The 16,987-nt window shown below is 54.4% G+C and overlaps 1 protein-coding gene and 1 pseudogene across 1 annotated transcript in view; one reads left to right on the top strand and one right to left on the bottom strand.

Moving 5' to 3' along the window:
- LRFN2 (leucine rich repeat and fibronectin type III domain containing 2) overlaps positions 1-15,698 on the top strand; it is a 39,669-nt gene extending 23,971 nt beyond the window's left edge. Inside the window, exon 2 of the mRNA XM_047101201.1 lies at positions 14,720-15,698. Coding sequence (XP_046957157.1) covers positions 14,720-15,698 — 979 coding nt within the window. The remainder of the gene's footprint in view (positions 1-14,719) is intronic.
- LOC124529490 (uncharacterized) lies at positions 1,090-1,189 on the bottom strand (annotated as a pseudogene).
- Positions 15,699-16,987: the final 1,289 nt, after the last annotated feature.

Here is a 16,987-nt window from a genome sequence, read left to right on the forward strand (position 1 = left end):
GTTGCATGGCCACTGAGCTTTCTTTCTTCCACATAGCACAGGTTCGACCTCGGGATTGATACAGTTCCCTTCCTCGGGGAGCTTCTCATCTGACACAGAGAGGGGATTATTACTGGGGGGAAAGGCAGGACCCCAGAACTCACCCATGAAATAACTGAGGGTTTCACATCATTTTGATTTCTTCTATCAAGGGTCAGCGTTGACTTCAGCACTGTCATCGAAACAAAACCTCGTGTTTACTGTTCAGGCATCCTTCCCAGCACCGAACACACTTTACCTCATTTAATCCTGACAATATTCCTACCAAGCAGGTACTCACATTCCTATTTAACCCAGGCAGAGGGGGTCACACAGCGAATCAGTGGCAGAGCGGGACTTGAACCCACGCCCAACTGACCCCACAGCAGATACTGTGGACCACTGTGTGTTTCCTTCCACAACCCCTTTCACACATCTGGTTGAGGCCAGGTTCTGTTCTGGAACTTCCCTGTTCTTCCACCATTAGGACGGATACAGAAGTGTCAACAGATGGCCCCAGGCCCCTCTCCCCAAAATGCCGCCCACCATCCCTGATCTGTCAGGGCAACCAAGCCCGTGGACACTGGAGCCAAGACAGCCCTGCAGACGGTGACTGTCCCCCCGAGTGTGTGTCAGCCATACTGACATGGCAACTATATTTCCGACAACCTCTCTCCCTCCTACCCTCCTGGCAGAATTTGCTTTGTGATGGCATTTTGCAGGGGGAAGGGGGGGCGGGCACTGATTTTATTGTGCCAAAATATGCGTAACGTGAAATTGACTATTTTAGCCATTTTCAGCGTGCAGTTCAGTGGCACGAAATGCATCCACACCTGTGCTGCCGCCGCCCATCCCCCAACTTTCCGTATTCCGGACCGTAACTCCACATCCATCAAACACCAGCTCCCCTTTCCCTTCCCCCCAGCCACTCTTCTACTTCTTGTCTCCCCCCACTCTCAGAACTTCGTATAAGTGGAATTGTGCCATTTTGGTCCTTTTGTATCTGGCTTATTGCCCTGAGCGGAATGTCCTCAAGGTTCACTTACGGTGTAGCGTGGGGCAGAATTTCAGAAAGATATGGAATGCGTCATGAATTTTTGCGTCATCCTTGTGCAAGGGCTTCACTAATCTGTGTATCATTCCAACTTTAGTATACATGCAGCTGAAGCAAGTACTGTGATAACATTTTTTAAATGTTTATTTATTTTTGAGAGAGAGAGAGACAGAGCGTGAGCAGGGGAAGGGCAGAGACAGAGAGGGAGGCACAGAATCGGAAGCAGGCTCCAGGTTCTGAGCTGTCAGCACAGAGCCCAACGCAGGGCTTGAACCCACAAACCAGGAGATCATGACCTGAGCTGAAGTCAGACGCTTAACCAACTGAGCCAGCCACCCAGGTGCCCCGCTGTGATAACATTTTTAAGAAGGCTGGTGCCACAGGTGACTTTGCCGCTGGGTGGTGCCACCGTGAAATTATGGATCTGCCAATGCGGGGAACTGTCTGATCAGGGACATCACTGGGTGGCACTGACCTGGGTCTGCCAGTTAGCTTTTCCGGTGCATTTTGGACGCAGCTGGTGGGGAATCTTCGGTTTGAACACTCCTGTGTTTACAGCGAGGTGTAATTGGTCTGACACCTTCTGCGTTTTTTCTGTAAGTGATGAATTGTTAGTGAGCAAGCTTTCTCAGCTCCTCAAGGAGATGAAAGGCAACTATCATCGTCATCTTCACGGGGGTAACCAGCCGCCCTGGGAGGGGGCGGCCATGCTTATCTCCACTGCATTTCATTTTTCATACCCACACAGGAGGTTGTCCTGCTATCCTCATTTCACACATGAGCAAAGAGGTTCGGAAGGAGAAAGTGATCCGGAGTCCCACGGTTGGGGGCAGAACCGGCCCTCAAGGAGAGATTTCTGTCTGATTCCGAAACCCACGCTTTTTCCTCTGAGACATGCCAACCCAGTCCTTGCGGGCTGGGAGCGAAGGACAAGTAAATACAGGGAGAAGTTCCCCATCCACAGAGACTTGGATCAAGAAAGATGGAGAGAAAGTTAAAGACCCAGAGAGAGAGGCCCGACATGGGCGGGAGAGCTTGCTGGGTCGGCTGCGGTGGTAGAAACAAGTCTGCAATGGTAGAAACGCTGCTTCCAGGGAACAGAATGGAACAACATGGCTTAATAGCAGCCTGGGGGAAATCACAGAGCGTTTCCATTGACCGTGCGGAGCCACGGATGGGATGCAGCTTCCAGAAACTCTGATGCAATCTTGGGTGGGAATGGGAAGGGGCTCAAGAGAAGTAGGATGTCCCATTGGGGGAAGGTGGGGTCTGACTCCGTTCTCTGTGCTCAGACCGCCCCAGAGAGAAGGGCCAAACCCACCCTGGCATGCTACTGAAGGGGAGCAGCCGGGTTGTACGTGGAACCCGGGGCCCTGAGGAAATTGGAAGGAATGGGAATGTTAATTCTGCAGAGGCAAAAAGCTCAGCGTGGGATGGGAGAGCAAAGCCCAGTTTGAGGAGCACTGATGTGTCCACACAAAATAAATAAATAACGCCTTGTTCTGAGTGTTCCCGGGGGGTGGCTTGGGGCCCATAGGAAGAAGGCCCAACGTGGGCCAGGACTCTCCTCCACTCAGGGTTGTGAGAAGCTGCAGGGGCTGCCTGGCCTGCCCCTGCGGAGTGGCGAGCACAGTGCTGATAGCCAGAACAGTCTGTTGCAGAGGGACCCATGCCCCTCTCCAGCAGCGCTCCTGAGGTCTGTGTGTGAAGACGGCAGGAGAGGCTGGAAAGACCAGCAGACGTGGGTGAGTCACCAAGCTGGGCCAGCGGCCACACGGAGACAGACCATCAGGTCTCAGATGGCTGCCTCTGAGCTGGGCTGCATGCTGCCTAGCTGGCCGGAACTTGATCTCTCCGTCCCCATTGAGACCAGATGACTCCTCAGGTACCAACTAGCGTACGCTGAGTGCTTGCTATGGACCCGGCACTGGTCAGAGCACAGGTGCTGACTCTTTAGTCCTCACAGCAACCCTGTTGAACTGTAAACCTCCCTCTTTATGGAGAGGTTGAGCGGCTTGCCCAAGGTCACATAGTTGGTAAGTGATGGTGCTTGGCTTTGAACCCTGATGACCCAGTAATCAGCACTTTAACCCCTCCAAGAGGAAGAGCACCATGGAGCAGGGCCAGCCTCCCCCAGTGACACTGTAGTCTCAGCCAAACCTGGGGCCTGGCGATTTCCCATACCATGACAGGCAGCCAGATCTGCCACACTTCCCGAGTCAGAGAGCAAAGGAAGGGTCTCCCCCGGGTCAGACCCTCACCTGTCACCAGGTAAGCCCTTCCTCTGGGGAGGGGAGCGAAGAGGCAGCCTGCTGGAGCTTGGCTCACTTTGGCCTGATTTCCAGCCATCTCTGCAATCACTCAGCCAGGGTTTAACTAACACTTGTCACCACCTGTCTTCTGGAAAACACTCTTGGAGTCACGTGGTGGGTGGGGGCACATGTCCTGCAGTGAGTGTTGCAGGCACGATGCCTCCCTGCCGACCCAGCCAGGACCCAGGCACAGCCCAGGTCTGCAGCTTCCTAGCTTGTGTGAGGTTTGTTAGGCACAAATCCCCGAGGCCTGCATTTCCACCGTCAGAGATACGTTTCTTTTGGTTCAGCATCACCAACTCCTTTATATAACAATCCCTCAAGAGGAGCTTACTCTGTGCCAGACACCGACCTAGGTTCTTTGTGAATCATGACTCGTTAAACCTTATAGCAACCCTATAAAGCAGAGCTTATAAATGCCCCATTTTACAGAAATGGGGTATTTTTAGGAAACTAAGGCACAGACAGGTTAAGAAATTGCCCACGGTAAGTTATTACAGCTGGGAAACGGCCGAGCCAGCATTTGAACCCAGCAGGCTGGCTCCAGGGTCTGCTCATCACCACTGCCCTCGGCTGCCTCTGAAGCTTCTCTTTCTTTCTAATGGTAGGTATTCCTGGGAGGGGTGACATCTATCGTCGGGATTGGATTTATCAGGGATTTTTCTTAATAGAGACTTATGCAACAGAACTGTAACTAACAGGCGGAAAGTGGAAAAACAGGAACAACGATGTAGAAACAGAGGACCAGAGGGGGGGGGGCCTCAAACTTCAGTTTTGGTGAGGCAAAGGCAAAGAGAGCACTCTGGGAGCACACGAGCTTGAGCCCGGCCCAGGGAAACCCCAGAAGGATCCCAGTAAACCCTGAGGTCAGAGGAGTCAAGAAAAGCTGGAAAAACCAGAAAGAAGGGATGAAGCTTTCCAAAGTCACCGAGAGAGCTTGTGGGGAGAAAGAGAAACACAGGCTTTCTATTGAAACCTTTAGGAGTGGCCTCTGAACCGGACAGCGTTCCCTGGGCTGGCCCCATCCGTTTGGGGTACCAGGGCTCACGCAGGAAAGCACCTGTCTCCTGCTGGAGCACGTAACAAAGCTGTCCAGCATGCTCTGGAAGAGCCGCATCCTACTGCCCTGTCCGGTGTGGCAGCCTCTAGCCACATGTGACTAGCGTGACTGGGGACCTGAATTTTTTTGTCTGATTCCATTTTAACTAATTTGAAGTTACATTTAAATAGCCACATGTAGCTACTCTTTGGTGGTGCAAATATAGAACATGCATTTCCTTCACCTGCCCAACAAATGTTTTTAAGGGCTGACTTTGTGCCAAGTGTTGTTCTAAAGGCTGGGGAAATATCAGTGAACAAAAGAGGCAGAAAAAAAAAAAAAAAAACAACCTGGTCTCCAGAAGGAGAGCTGAGATTCTACTGGAAGGAGAGAAAAGATAATTAAGAAAAAGCGTAGGAAGGGGCGCCTGGGTGACTCAGCTGGTTAGGTATATGACTCTTGATTTTGGCTCAGGTCATGATTTCATGGTTTGTGAGTTCGAGCCCCACGTTGGGCTCTGCACTGACAGTGTGGAGCCTGCTTGGGATTCTCTGTCTCTCTCTCTCTCTCTCTCTCTCTCTGCCCCTCCCCCACTGATGTGTGCTTTCTCTGTCTCTCAAAATAAATGAACATTAAAAAATAGTAAGCATAGTAAGTAAGCCAGTGACAGCATCTTTCTCTCAGGCAATAAAAGTGGACTGGGGTAAAAATGGAGCAGAGTAAGGGGCATGGGGGACCCAAGATAGAGGCGAGGGAGAGCCTGTGGTGTTAAATGGGTGATCAGAGAAGGTAACATTGGAGCAGAATTGAAGGAGGTGAGGTAGTGGGCATATGGACACCTGGCGGAAGAGCACTGAGGTAAGGTCAATGGCCAGTGCAAAGGCCCTGAGGCAGGAGCACCTTTGGCAGGTTTGAGGAATAGCAGGGAGGCCAGGCCCTGGTGCAGAGTGATCAGGGTGAGTAGGAAGAGAGGAAATAAGAGAGGAGATGTGCAGATCACATGGGACCTGTGGGCCATGCCAGGACTTTGACACATGAGACAGGCCTCACTGGGGGCATTGAGCAGAGGAAGGACTTGATCTGACTGGCTTGTAACAAGGTCCTCTGGCTGCTGTCTCAGAAGACGCAGGGGGAGGAGAGCCAGAGAGTTCACCCAGAGGCCAAATAAACAAGGGCTTTGATCCCCAACCCTGCCTGCTCTCCCAAGGGTGGTGGGAATGGGTAGCGGGGGGGGGGGAGCTTTGCCTCAGAACCTCAGTAATCTTGAATGTGGCTTCTTTACTTGCGGAGGGCCTCAGGGCACCCGGAGGGGGTGGGGGGCCTGTGTTCTCAGCAGTGGCAAAGGCAGAAAGGCAGAGACAGAGCCTGGTCCCTGGCCCCTGGCCCTTGTCAGAAGTTGGTAAGAGGCTTCTGATTCTTGGAGCCCTCACCCAGTCACGCCAGCTCCATGATAATCCCATTCTAAAGAGTGGCCATGTGCCTTCCCCTGCTATCACTCAGGGCCAGGCATTTAGGGAAGACCGGTGTCTGGCATGAGACACCAGAAGAAGGGTGGCCACCACTTGTATCGGTACTTCCAGTAAATTCTCTGTAACTATTCTCTGATTCCTAGACCAGAAACAACAAATCTGAGACACAGATCCTTCCTGCCCCATGCCACTCTGTCCCACAGAATTTGAACACAGCCTCAGAATCCTTCTCGACCCCGGCACTCAGCCAACACTCGGGATTGGAACACAGCACTGAACATATTTGCAAGCCTTCCAGAACCTCGCTCCTGGCTACTACTTTGATGACCCTATTTCCTGTCACTCTTCCCTCCCACCACTCTATTACAGCCATGCCAGCTTCCTCACTGTTCCCGCCTCAGGGCCTTTGTACTGGCAGCTCCCTCTGTGAGGAAACTGCCCACAGATACCCACATGGCTCCCTCACAGTCTTCAGACCTTACAGGAGCATAAGGAAGCAGCCAGACAACCCTCATCCCTCCCTGAAATCCCACCTCCACCTCTAATTAGCTGTGCAACCTCCGGGCAATTCAGTTACCTTCTCTAAAATGGGAGCATAATTGTGAAAGGAACTTCTCAGGGCTATCATGAGCATTACTATCATGAAGTAATGTGAGAGCGCTGAGTTCAAGCCTTGGCTAGGTACACATGTTCCCTCTGTGAGACCTGGGGCAAGTCACTTCTCTGCACTTCAATTTATTTATCTGTACATGGAGGATAATAATAGTACACCTCCCTCCCAGAGTTGCCATTAGAATTAAATCAGTTAACGTATGTAGCATACTCAGAACAGTGTTTGACATACGGCGAGTGTTCGATAAATATAAACTGTCGTGGTAGCAATACACGATTTTTTTTTTTTATTATTGCTGTCAGTTAGCCTGACTCTTAAGACTCACTTCCTGCCAAAGTCGGATTCTGCACAGTCCCGTTCAAGGTAATTCAGTATAGGGAGGCTCATGCTCCATGGTCTGACGACCTGGGCTTACAGCACTGGCTCAGCCATTTTCCGGCGGTGTGCACTTGAGCAGGTGACCCGTATGCCTGAGCCTCAGTCTCTTCGTCTGTAACATGGGGATAATTATTCCCACCGAGAGCGCCCGTACACGGAATCAAAGAGACCGTGCCTGTCAAGTGCCCAGCACGTGGTAGGTACTCCATAAGTTGTATGCAGGATAGAAGCGGCCCGGTCTCCTTTCCACCTTGCGGTTTGTGCAGGATGCAAACAGGCCCCTTTGGGGGCTTGCGGAAAGAAGGAGAGGCTGGGGAGCGGGGACGCTTGCCTCGGTTTAATGAGGCTCTTTCATGTGCCCCGAGATCTCGCAGCCGGCCAGAGAGGTTGGCAGGCTGGCGCTTCTCTGAAGAGCCGGGTAATGAGGGTGCAGAGCCGGGGAAGTGGAGTAAGGCAGCTTGACGTGGCTTCTCCAAATTAGTGCTGGGGCTCAGCGGGCAGCCGTGGTGCATCACGGACAAGGGGACATGCACCTGCAAAGAAGTGGTGCTGGGGGAGCTGAGGGGCTGGGGGCTGGAGATAAAAAGAGGTGCATTTGCTGACAACTCCAAGAAAGCAGAGATTGTGTTTCTTGCGTCGATACCAGCACCAGTGTCTTCCTCTTCCACACATACACACTCAGCCCTCTGGGCCGTCACCCATGTACGCGGGTAGCAAGCCCCCCAGGCCCTCCCTGTCCCATCTGCAGAGTCTGCACTAGTCAGGAGAGCCTAAGGCTGCTGCAAATGGCTGCAAACACAGAAAGCCTCAAACGCAATCAAAGTTGATGTCTCGCTCTCCTGAGAGTCCAGGGCGGTAAACCGGGTTAGTCAGGAGGCCTTCTTCACCTGGAGATGCGGGCAGCGGCTTCCACCACCCCTCGGGCCTTGCTGTCAGCCGCCTGGTCGGGTCGGGTCACCACACCCCGAGTCTGGCCGCAGAAAGGAAAGAGAGCGCGGGGCAGGCAGTCCCTCTCGTTTAAGGCCTGGTTCGGGGCGGGAAACACATACTGTTTGCCAGAATGTACCACTTGGAATCCCCTAACTGCAAGGGAGACAGGGGAATGTAGTCCGGAGCGAGCCCAGGGAGGAGGGAGTGGGTCTGGTAGTCGCTCGCAGGCTTTGCGCTGAGGCCCAGGCAGAGACTCAGCGTGTCTCCCATTTGTTCCCAGATGCCCCCAGTGCCCTTAACGGGAGCAGTTAGGAAAGAGCAGGCCTGATCTGCAAGTGACTCTGGGAGAGGTCACACGGGAGTCACCTCAGAAGTGTCAAGGGACATGCAAGAGTGTCTGAAGGGGGTGAGGCCTGGGCCGCAGAGGGGCAGAGCAGTGACTAACATTGCCTGGGACCAGAACCCTTTACGTACTATATATATGTGAACACCTACACACACACACACACACACACACACACACACACACTCAGCTCTCAGATGGTACTGAGACACACAGACGTGTTCCACACACTTTGTTTCATACACGCACACACGTGCCCGCACTGACACACCCATACAGATCCCTAAAGGTTGCCAGGAGGCCACGCGGTGAGCCTCAAGGCTATAGAAAAATGCCTCTCTGGAAAGACCTCCGCAGGACCAGCCGGTGTCTGAGAGTCACCATTAGCCAGCCGTCATATTTAAATAAGATTCGCTCGCGTTTGTCTAGACCTTAACATTTAACATAGCGCTCTTTCATTCACTCAACCGTAGGGTAAATATTTACTCAGCAGTGACTCTGGGCCAGATACCATGATTGACAGTGGGGATAGAAGTGAGTAAGACATAAGACGTGGCCCCTGGCCTCAAGGGAGCCAGGGAAGAGCTCTAAGGAAGGAATACAGGGAGGGTGCTGGGAGAGGAGGGCAGGGGCAGCTCTCGGTGGGTGGGGGGGTGAGGGGGGTCAGACATGACGTCTGGGTCAGGCCTCAAGGGCCGTGGTCACCAGGTGGAGAATGATAGGCGATTTCCAGGAAGAGGGGCTTGCTAGAAGAAGGGGTCAAGGCAGCTTATGTGGGGAGTGGGGAGTCACTCAGAGAAAGTGGCAAAGTGCTTCCCGAAGCTGGAGTTTCCACGAGGTTAGGCCAAGATGTGCTGCCGCCGCCGGCAGGAAGCCATGATGGTCTTTTCCCAAAGTGCAAGGGGAAAATGATAACAGGCAGAACATTCTCGTCATGGAAAGGTTACCTCCTGTGCCACGTAGGATTCAGTCAGGATTTATTGAGAAGAATAAAGCACGCTTTAGATCTAAGAGGGAATTCAGTACAGGGGTTGGGCTACACAGGGGTTGGAATTGCTGGGGAGGGGTGTCAACAACAGGGCACAGTGAGGCACCCAGGGATTGGCTACAGCTACTACCACCCATCCACCCCCACCCAGTGGTGGGAAGCACTGGAGACGGAATGACCAGAACCTGAGATCCAAATCTATCTGGCATGAACCAGAACCCCAGGAGCTGGGATCACAGAGCAGGCTCAGGAACTGATGGGAAACCACCACCAGAGGCAGAAAAAGAGGAAGAAACAGCTGGCGTCTCCTGTTCCTCCCACCCTCCTTCCAGTGCCCCCATTGGCCAACTGCTCCTGGAAGTCCCGGGCCAAGGAGCCTGGGAACAGGCAAGGGAGCCTGGGAAATGTAGTTCCTTGCCACACAGAGTGGGGACAGGTGAAAGGAAGACAGACCTGACAGCAAATAGTGGGATAACCGGCATGCTCCTGTGATTCCCTCCTAAGCCTCCGGCATCAGCTGTAGACAACAGCTATAGATATGTCTGGCAGTATGAAGCTGAATGAACGAATGCCAAACGAATATTAATAGGGAAAAAGAAAAACAACCCAGGAGCAGCCACTTACTCCTGTTTTGTTTTTCCTGGGTAAGTGCTTGGGGTTGCAGCCTTAAATTGTGCTTTAGAACACGCGAGCTTAGTTACATTTAATGTGTTGGGGCAACTTAACTTAAAAGAGCAATTCATGTTTTCTGCTAACAGAGATGTCGCTGGTTTCCGTGAAGGAGAGAAACCTATGAGGATTCCAGCATGTGTCTTTTGCAAGGAGGGCTGTGACCTGATGGCTGTGCCAGATGTAGTGCGTGGCCTCTCCAGATCCCCTCTTCTATACTGCTGTGTGCCCTGGAAGGCTGACCAGTGTGCAGCCACGAGCCCCAGCTTTTGGTTGGGGTCAGCCAAAGAGAGCAACAGCAGAAGGTGGGGAGGAGGGAGGAGAGGAGGATACTTATTTGGCCGGTCCCCGTGCTGTAAGGTTGCCCCTGGCTGCCTCTGTCCCTCAACCAAATTTTCTATTCCAGTGTGTCGGCCCCAGAGGACATCTGGCAATGTGTGGAGACATCTTTGGTCATCACAACTGGAGATGATACTCATGTCCAGTCAGTAGAGGCCAGGGATGCTGCAATCATCCTACAGTGCCCGCAACAGCCCCGAGAACAAAGAATTTTCGGCCCAAAGTGTCATCAGTGCCGAGGCTGAGAATCCCTACTCAGGATCAGTCCCTCTCAAGCTAGTCATAGTGAGGGATTTGCGCTGTTTCCCAATCTGTTGGAGACCAATGCTTTTATAAGAATGTAATGGAAATAAGTTATCACAAAAAATGATCATGCACTGGGATGTCACGCCGATGCCAAATTGCTAGAAAACTTTCAGAATGCTTACTCTGAATTTCTGTACTCTCTGTTCGTGGACCTGTGGGCCACACACAGAGTAGCCCTGCTCGGCCTGCATGGGTCTTTCTCCTTCCTGGATCTGGTGACCTCCCCTTGATATGCTCAGGGCTAGATTGAGTAACAGCTTGGCTGCTATCAACCCTGGGTTATGACATGTTCCCTTGTGGTCCCCATCCCCAAATCTATCCCTTTGTAATGAGGTCCTTGTAACATATCCCTGTGTGTGCCTTCTGCCCCTAAAGAACCCAGCTGATTCCGAGGTGTTTTCCTAAAGACTGTGGGCAGAGTCAGAGGGTGTGTGAACGGAAGGACAAGAGTGTGATGGGCAGTCCGGTTTGGGAGCCCAGCTCGGGAGCTTGGCCTGTCTCTTGTAGGTCATGGGCAACCCTTGAAGAATGTTTCAGTGGGCAAGGGGCATGGCCAGAGTTGTTTCAGATGGAGCACTCTGGGGATGGCGGTGCTGAGCATGGACTTTAAGGGAGCACGGGTGGAGGCAGGGAGGCCGTCTGGAGGCTGCTGCATTCAGGCATACCAGAGACGGTAGGACCTAAGCAAAAGTGTGTGTGTGGAGAGGGAAGGCAGGGAGAAGTCCAGAAGGAGAACCTGCCACCACAGTGCCCGTGGGGCATGGACAGCAGGCTCTCCACCTCTCACCGGGAGGATCGGCAGTTGATTGTGTTGTGGGGCATGAGCAGGTAGACAGGGCCACCCGAGGCAGAGATGAGTTCAGTTCTGTCACTAGAGTTTGAATAGTGCCCATTTCACATGACTTTCTCGCGCAGTTCATCTCCCTGACTCCCTGGGGTGGGAAGCAGTCTTGCTTAGAAGTGTGGGCTCTGAGTCCCCGAGGATCCAGATCTGGCCTCATTTCCACCACTCCCCCGAGGGAGGGGAAGCGACAACTGCTTAACGTCCCCCTTCCCTAAATTGGGAATGATGATAATGACTCCCTCCGGGGGCTGTCAGGAGGGTTAAGTGAGATAATGTGCGCAGACTTCCAGGCACAAGGTTAGTGTTCGGCAATTACCGTTTCTTTGGCAAAGGCGGACTTGACTGCCAAGGCTATTTGGAGCCAGCTGGCTCTGCCTCTCCTGTAAGTAGACACACACACACACACACACACACACACACACAGAGGAACCAGGAGCTGCCTCCCTGCTCTTAATCCTGGAAGGTAGTCCCTTTCCTCCCGCCTTGTTGCTGACAGGCCAGTTAAGGTGCAAAGCTTTTCCAGCCCAACCCCTCATCCCTGGTGCCAAGGATCTGCCTCGCCCTATCGCACCTCTGTCAACAACACAGCCCTTTGGGGCCTCATCACCTTCTGATCTTGCCTGATTTGGGAAGCAGGGACTTGGGGGTGGTGGGGAGAGGCCAGGCAGGGTCCTGCCCAAACAAAGGTGCCCTGAGGCCTCAGGAAAACAGGGCAGTGTCTGAGAGGCAGAATGGCTCAGTAGTCAGGAGTGGGGGCCCTGAGGCCCAACTGCCTGGTTCAGATCCCAGCACTGTCAGTTCCTAGCTGGGAGCCCTTGGGGAGGCAGCTTAACCTTTCTGTTCCTCTGGTTCTTGTCTGTCTAATGGAGATGACAATTGTTATTATGAGTATTAATCCCCTTAAAGATCTCAGAACAGTGCCTGGCACATAGTAAGCCAGCCCTCGGCGTTACTCCTCTTTTTCTTTATTATTAATCAACAGTAGTGGTAGTCTGCTTTCCAGGAGGAGACAGCCAAACTCCAATAGGATTTCTGGGCTCATGGTCCATCCCCCGTGTCCTGGGATCGTTGCAAAGGTTGAATGCCATACTGAATGCGGAAACCCTGTCACACAACAGGTGTTCAGTAAATGAGCTGGGCCATCCCCTCCTCGAATGGACGTGCTCTTACATTACTCATGTCCCAGCAAGGTGCTGGGTGGAGCGAATTTGGAGCCAAATGCTAGCTGTATATGTTTGCCTCTTACCTCAGCACCTCTTCCTCCCTGTCTGCAGAGTAAGGATCGCAGGAGTGGCCACCTTGGAGAGTTGCTGTAGGACTAAGGGAGTTAATAGACAGAAAATAGGGCCTGGCCTACAGTTGACACGTAGTGTTGGCTCTTACTGTCGTCTGTGTTCTGGGTGTATATAGCTCCTGCCTCTCCAACTTACATCATTAGCTTCGAGGGGAAGCGAAGAGGGGCCTGTGTGGCCCTGGTCACATAGGACTCCTTGGGCTCTGCCCAGTGGGTGGCCCAGTAGACCAGAGATCCTATTGGAGGAGGAGTGTGAGCCCCGGTGGTGTTCTGGGCGCTGCTCCAAGGAAGGGGTGGCTGACAGTCTACAGGCTGGGGTGGGCTTTTCAGTGAGATGAGGAAAAATGCCCCCATGTTTATCACATGGTAAGGAGCAAGCCCAGACTATGGGCCTAGAAACTAGTGTTAAAGGCCAGTGGCCCCTCCTAGCAGTCCTAGCTGTGTGACTTCAGGCCAGTCACTTCACCTCTCTGAGTCTTGGCCATTCCTCCTCTGTCATGACAGCACCAGTCCCTACCCTCACAGGGTTGCCGTGATGCCCAGGTGAAACAGATAGACCCAAGGGGCTGGCCTGTAGGCCTGGCAATTACGCAACTCCCCCTCCCCCGCCCCCCCCCCCCCCGCCGGCAGCCCCAGCCTCAGCCCCAGCCCCACCACCCTACCTCTTATACCTATGGGCCAGGGGCAGGACTGGGGACAAAGTTTCCTCCCCTGTGGCTTCCCCATCAGCAGAGCAGGCTGGGAGAATGAGGAGGGAGGCAACGGCCTCTGGGGCTGCCCACTGACGGGATGTCAATAAATGCCTGTCAGCTCCGATCCTGCGCGCGAAGTTCCCTGGTGGAAGTTTTCAGGCTCCGGTATTTCATATTTGAGATCTCAATTAAGCTGCCTGGCTCTGGTTTGAGGGGTTGACGGGTGCTGATGGAGCCCTTGAGTAGTAGGGGACTGGAGAACAGAGGGCCCTTTGGGAGGAGGGGCGGTGGGAAAGGCAGAGAGGGACGTGGCCCCTCCAGGCCGAGGTGAATCTCTCTGCAGGAGTGTTTATGGGATGACACAGGCATGGTCTCCCGAGATGTCACAAGGCCTGATACCCAGACAGGGCCTTAGAGATCAGGGTGTACCTCCAGGCTGCCGGAGGGGCCAGGCGGGAGAGGCCCAGGAGAGTGGACGGGCCCCAGCATGGGACACTGCTGCCCCACCAGAGCCTCCCAGAGCCGAGGGACCAGTCCAGGCCTCCCCAAGCAGAGAATCTCTTTCCAGGCCTCTCTGGATGAGGCTGGCCCGCTATGTCCATGACGGAGGAATCATCCCTTCTCTCTGGGAAGCAGAATCGCCCTCCCATCTTCAACGTCGCGTGGTGCCCCTCACCTCTGTCAACACCCTCTCCCCACTTCCAGTTCTCTTCTGCTTAGACCCTTTCTATCCGGTTTGCAGCAGCAAGCATTCTCCCTGCACAGCGCAGGCCCAGGGAGGGGCTCCGGCAGTGTGGATGAATCTCCAGGACATAAAAAGGGGTGGAGTCCCGGGGGCCTCGAGCAGGGCCAGGGTGGGCCTGGCGCCCACCACCTCCCAGAGTCTGAGGGAACCATGGAGTCAGGCTGGGGGAGGGGGCTCCCTTGGTTTAGTCTCTGCTTCTGCAGCCTTTAACCTCTCTGCCTCTCCGTGTCTCTCCCTCTGCCCCTCCCGTGTTTCCTCTTCCATCTCTTTCCCCGAGGTGTCCCCCTTCTTCTCTGTACCTCCATCTCTTAACCACCCTCCACACCCCTGGCCTTTGTATTTCTACACCTGGTCTGCGTGTGCACCTCTCGCTGACCCCTCTACCCCCGAAACTCTGTCACTGCCTTTTTCACCACCCCCCACCCCGTCCCTCTCTGGCTCCTTATCTGCACCCCTCACCTCCCACCTCTTGGACTCCTTCACCATTACCTGTCCACTTCCTGTCACCTGCCCTCCCTTCCTTTTCCTGTCTCTTCACCTGTCCCTCTCTCCTCTGCTCCACCTCATTCCCTCTGTGTCCCCATGTCTGTCTCTCCCTCCCCCTGCCTCTCCTGTCCTTGTCACTCTCTCTATTACCACCTCTGCCGACCCTCACCATCCTCCCCCTCTGCGTCCACCCACCCCAGGATGATCCCAGCCTCCAACAAGGCCTTCGTGGTCAACAACCTGGTGTCAGGAACCGGCTACGACCTGTGCGTGCTGGCCATGTGGGACGACACGGCCACGACGCTCACAGCCACCAACATCGTGGGCTGCGCCCAGTTCTTCACCAAGGCTGACTACCCACAGTGCCAGTCGATGCACAGCCAGATCCTGGGTGGCACCATGATCCTGGTCATTGGCGGCATCATCGTGGCCACACTCCTGGTCTTCATCGTTATCCTCATGGTGCGCTACAAGGTCTGCAACCAGGAGGCCCCGGGCAAGCTGGCAGCTGCCGCGGTCAGCAACGTGCACTCGCAGACCAACGGGGCCCCGCCGCCCCCTCTGGCCAGCGCGCCCAGCGGGGCGCCCGTGCCGGGGCCGCCCAAGGTGGTGGTTCGCAACGAGCTCGTGCACTTCAGTGCCAGCCTGGCCCGAGGCAGCGACTCCTCTTCCTCCAGCTCCCTGGGCAGCGGGGAGGCTGCAGGGTTGGGACGGGGTCCCTGGAGGCTCCCCCCGCCTGCTCCCCGCCCCAAGCCCAACCTTGACCGCCTGATGGGGGCCTTTGCCTCCCTGGACCTCAAGAGTCAGAGAAAGGAGGAGCTGCTGGACTCCAGGACTCCGGGCGGGAGAGGGTCTGGGACATCGGCCAGGGGCCACCACTCGGACCGAGAGCCGCTGCTGGGGCCGCCTGCGGCCCGGGCCAGGAGCCTGCTCCCCTTGCCCCTGGAGGGCAAGGCTAAGCGCAGCCACTCCTTCGACATGGGGGACTTTGCCGCTGCGGCTGCGGCAGCCGGAGGGGTCGCCCCGGGTGGCTACAGCCCCCCTCGGAGGGTCTCGAACATCTGGACAAAGCGCAGCCTCTCTGTCAACGGCATGCTCTTGCCCTTTGAGGAGAGTGACCTGGTGGGGGCCCGGGGAACATTTGGCAGCTCCGAGTGGGTGATGGAGAGCACGGTGTAGGCCCGTGGGGCGGGAGGTGGGGGGGGGGGAGGCTCCTCCTCTCACCCTTGCAGGGTGGATAAAGGGGAAAGAATCTATACTGGCAAGTCTTTGTGGAGTTTCCATGGTGATGTTTACATCCAGGGACAGTCTCGTCTCCCTGTCAACGCCCCCACCACCACCCACACCCCCTTCCAGGCCTGTCCCCCCCCCCCACCCACCCAGCCGGGGTGTGCTCAGGGAAAGCGGACTCGATCGCTAAAATGTCGGACTGAGCCCTGAGTGTTTGGAAAGGCGGACTCCCTCCTTTCTAATCACGAATGTAGCGTGTAAGCAAGTGGCTTTGGATTGCTTATGGCTCCAGTGTTGTTTTTATTCCTCAACTTATTTTTCCCACTTCCCAGACTCCTCCTCTTCATTCACACAGATCACGGAGAATTTACTCTTCGTGCGAGAGTGGGTTCCCAGCAGCCCCGGTAGTGGGAGATTATCTACTGTCAGTTGACAAGAGAAGGGAGCGATTCTGGTCCCACACTTGTTTGGAAGGAAGACTAGGGCATCCCCTGCCCAGACTCCTCGTTATTCCCAACCACCTGAGCACTGGGGAGGGATGGGCCCCCACCGCCATGCCTGACCCAGCTTCCTCTGCTAAACATGATGCCCCACAGCCATCACATCAGCTTAAGCCAGAAGGTTAACTTCCAGGACTTATGTGTGGGAAAGGGAGAAGGGCTTTATGAGGCCTAAGGCCATAAAGGATGTTAACCTTTGGAATTGCTTTAGGATTTTTACCTCTTTCAGGGGAAGCTGGGACAGAAAGTCCCCATGAGCCTGTGACAGGCCAAGAGGGTTTCTGAGCAAAGCAGAATGGGATGGCCAAAGGAGCATTGGACTTGGAGTCCAGTGCTCTCCATTCGGGTTCTGGAGCCACCACCGGAGAACCAGCTGATCATACTGGGCAAGACCCTTTTTCTCTTTGGACCTCAGTCTCTTAATTCGCAAAATACTGGATTGTACCAGCTCTTGGGATTCCCTTTAAGTTCTAAGGACAAATGAACTCTTCCATGCCTCTAGATGTTATGGTTTCCAGATCAGCAGTACCAACAGCACAAGCTGGTAGAGCCTCGCTATGCTTCCTCCTGGACACAGAGGAAGTCTTCTAGAGGTTTTGGAGGGGGAGAATCTGAATCTTTTTAGGATGGTAGCATTTTGAAGTTTGAAGAGGTGTTTGCAAACATCTCATCCTTAGCCCTCTCTCCCTTTCCCCCAGAGCATAAAGGACTTGCCCAAGGTCACACAGTGAGTTAGTG

This window comes from Lynx rufus, unplaced genomic scaffold (assembly GCF_022079265.1).
Source record: "Lynx rufus isolate CCGP_SWC_20201006 ecotype Redwood Valley unplaced genomic scaffold, mLynRuf1.p SCAF_6, whole genome shotgun sequence".
Classification (NCBI taxonomy): domain Eukaryota; kingdom Metazoa; phylum Chordata; class Mammalia; order Carnivora; family Felidae; genus Lynx; species Lynx rufus.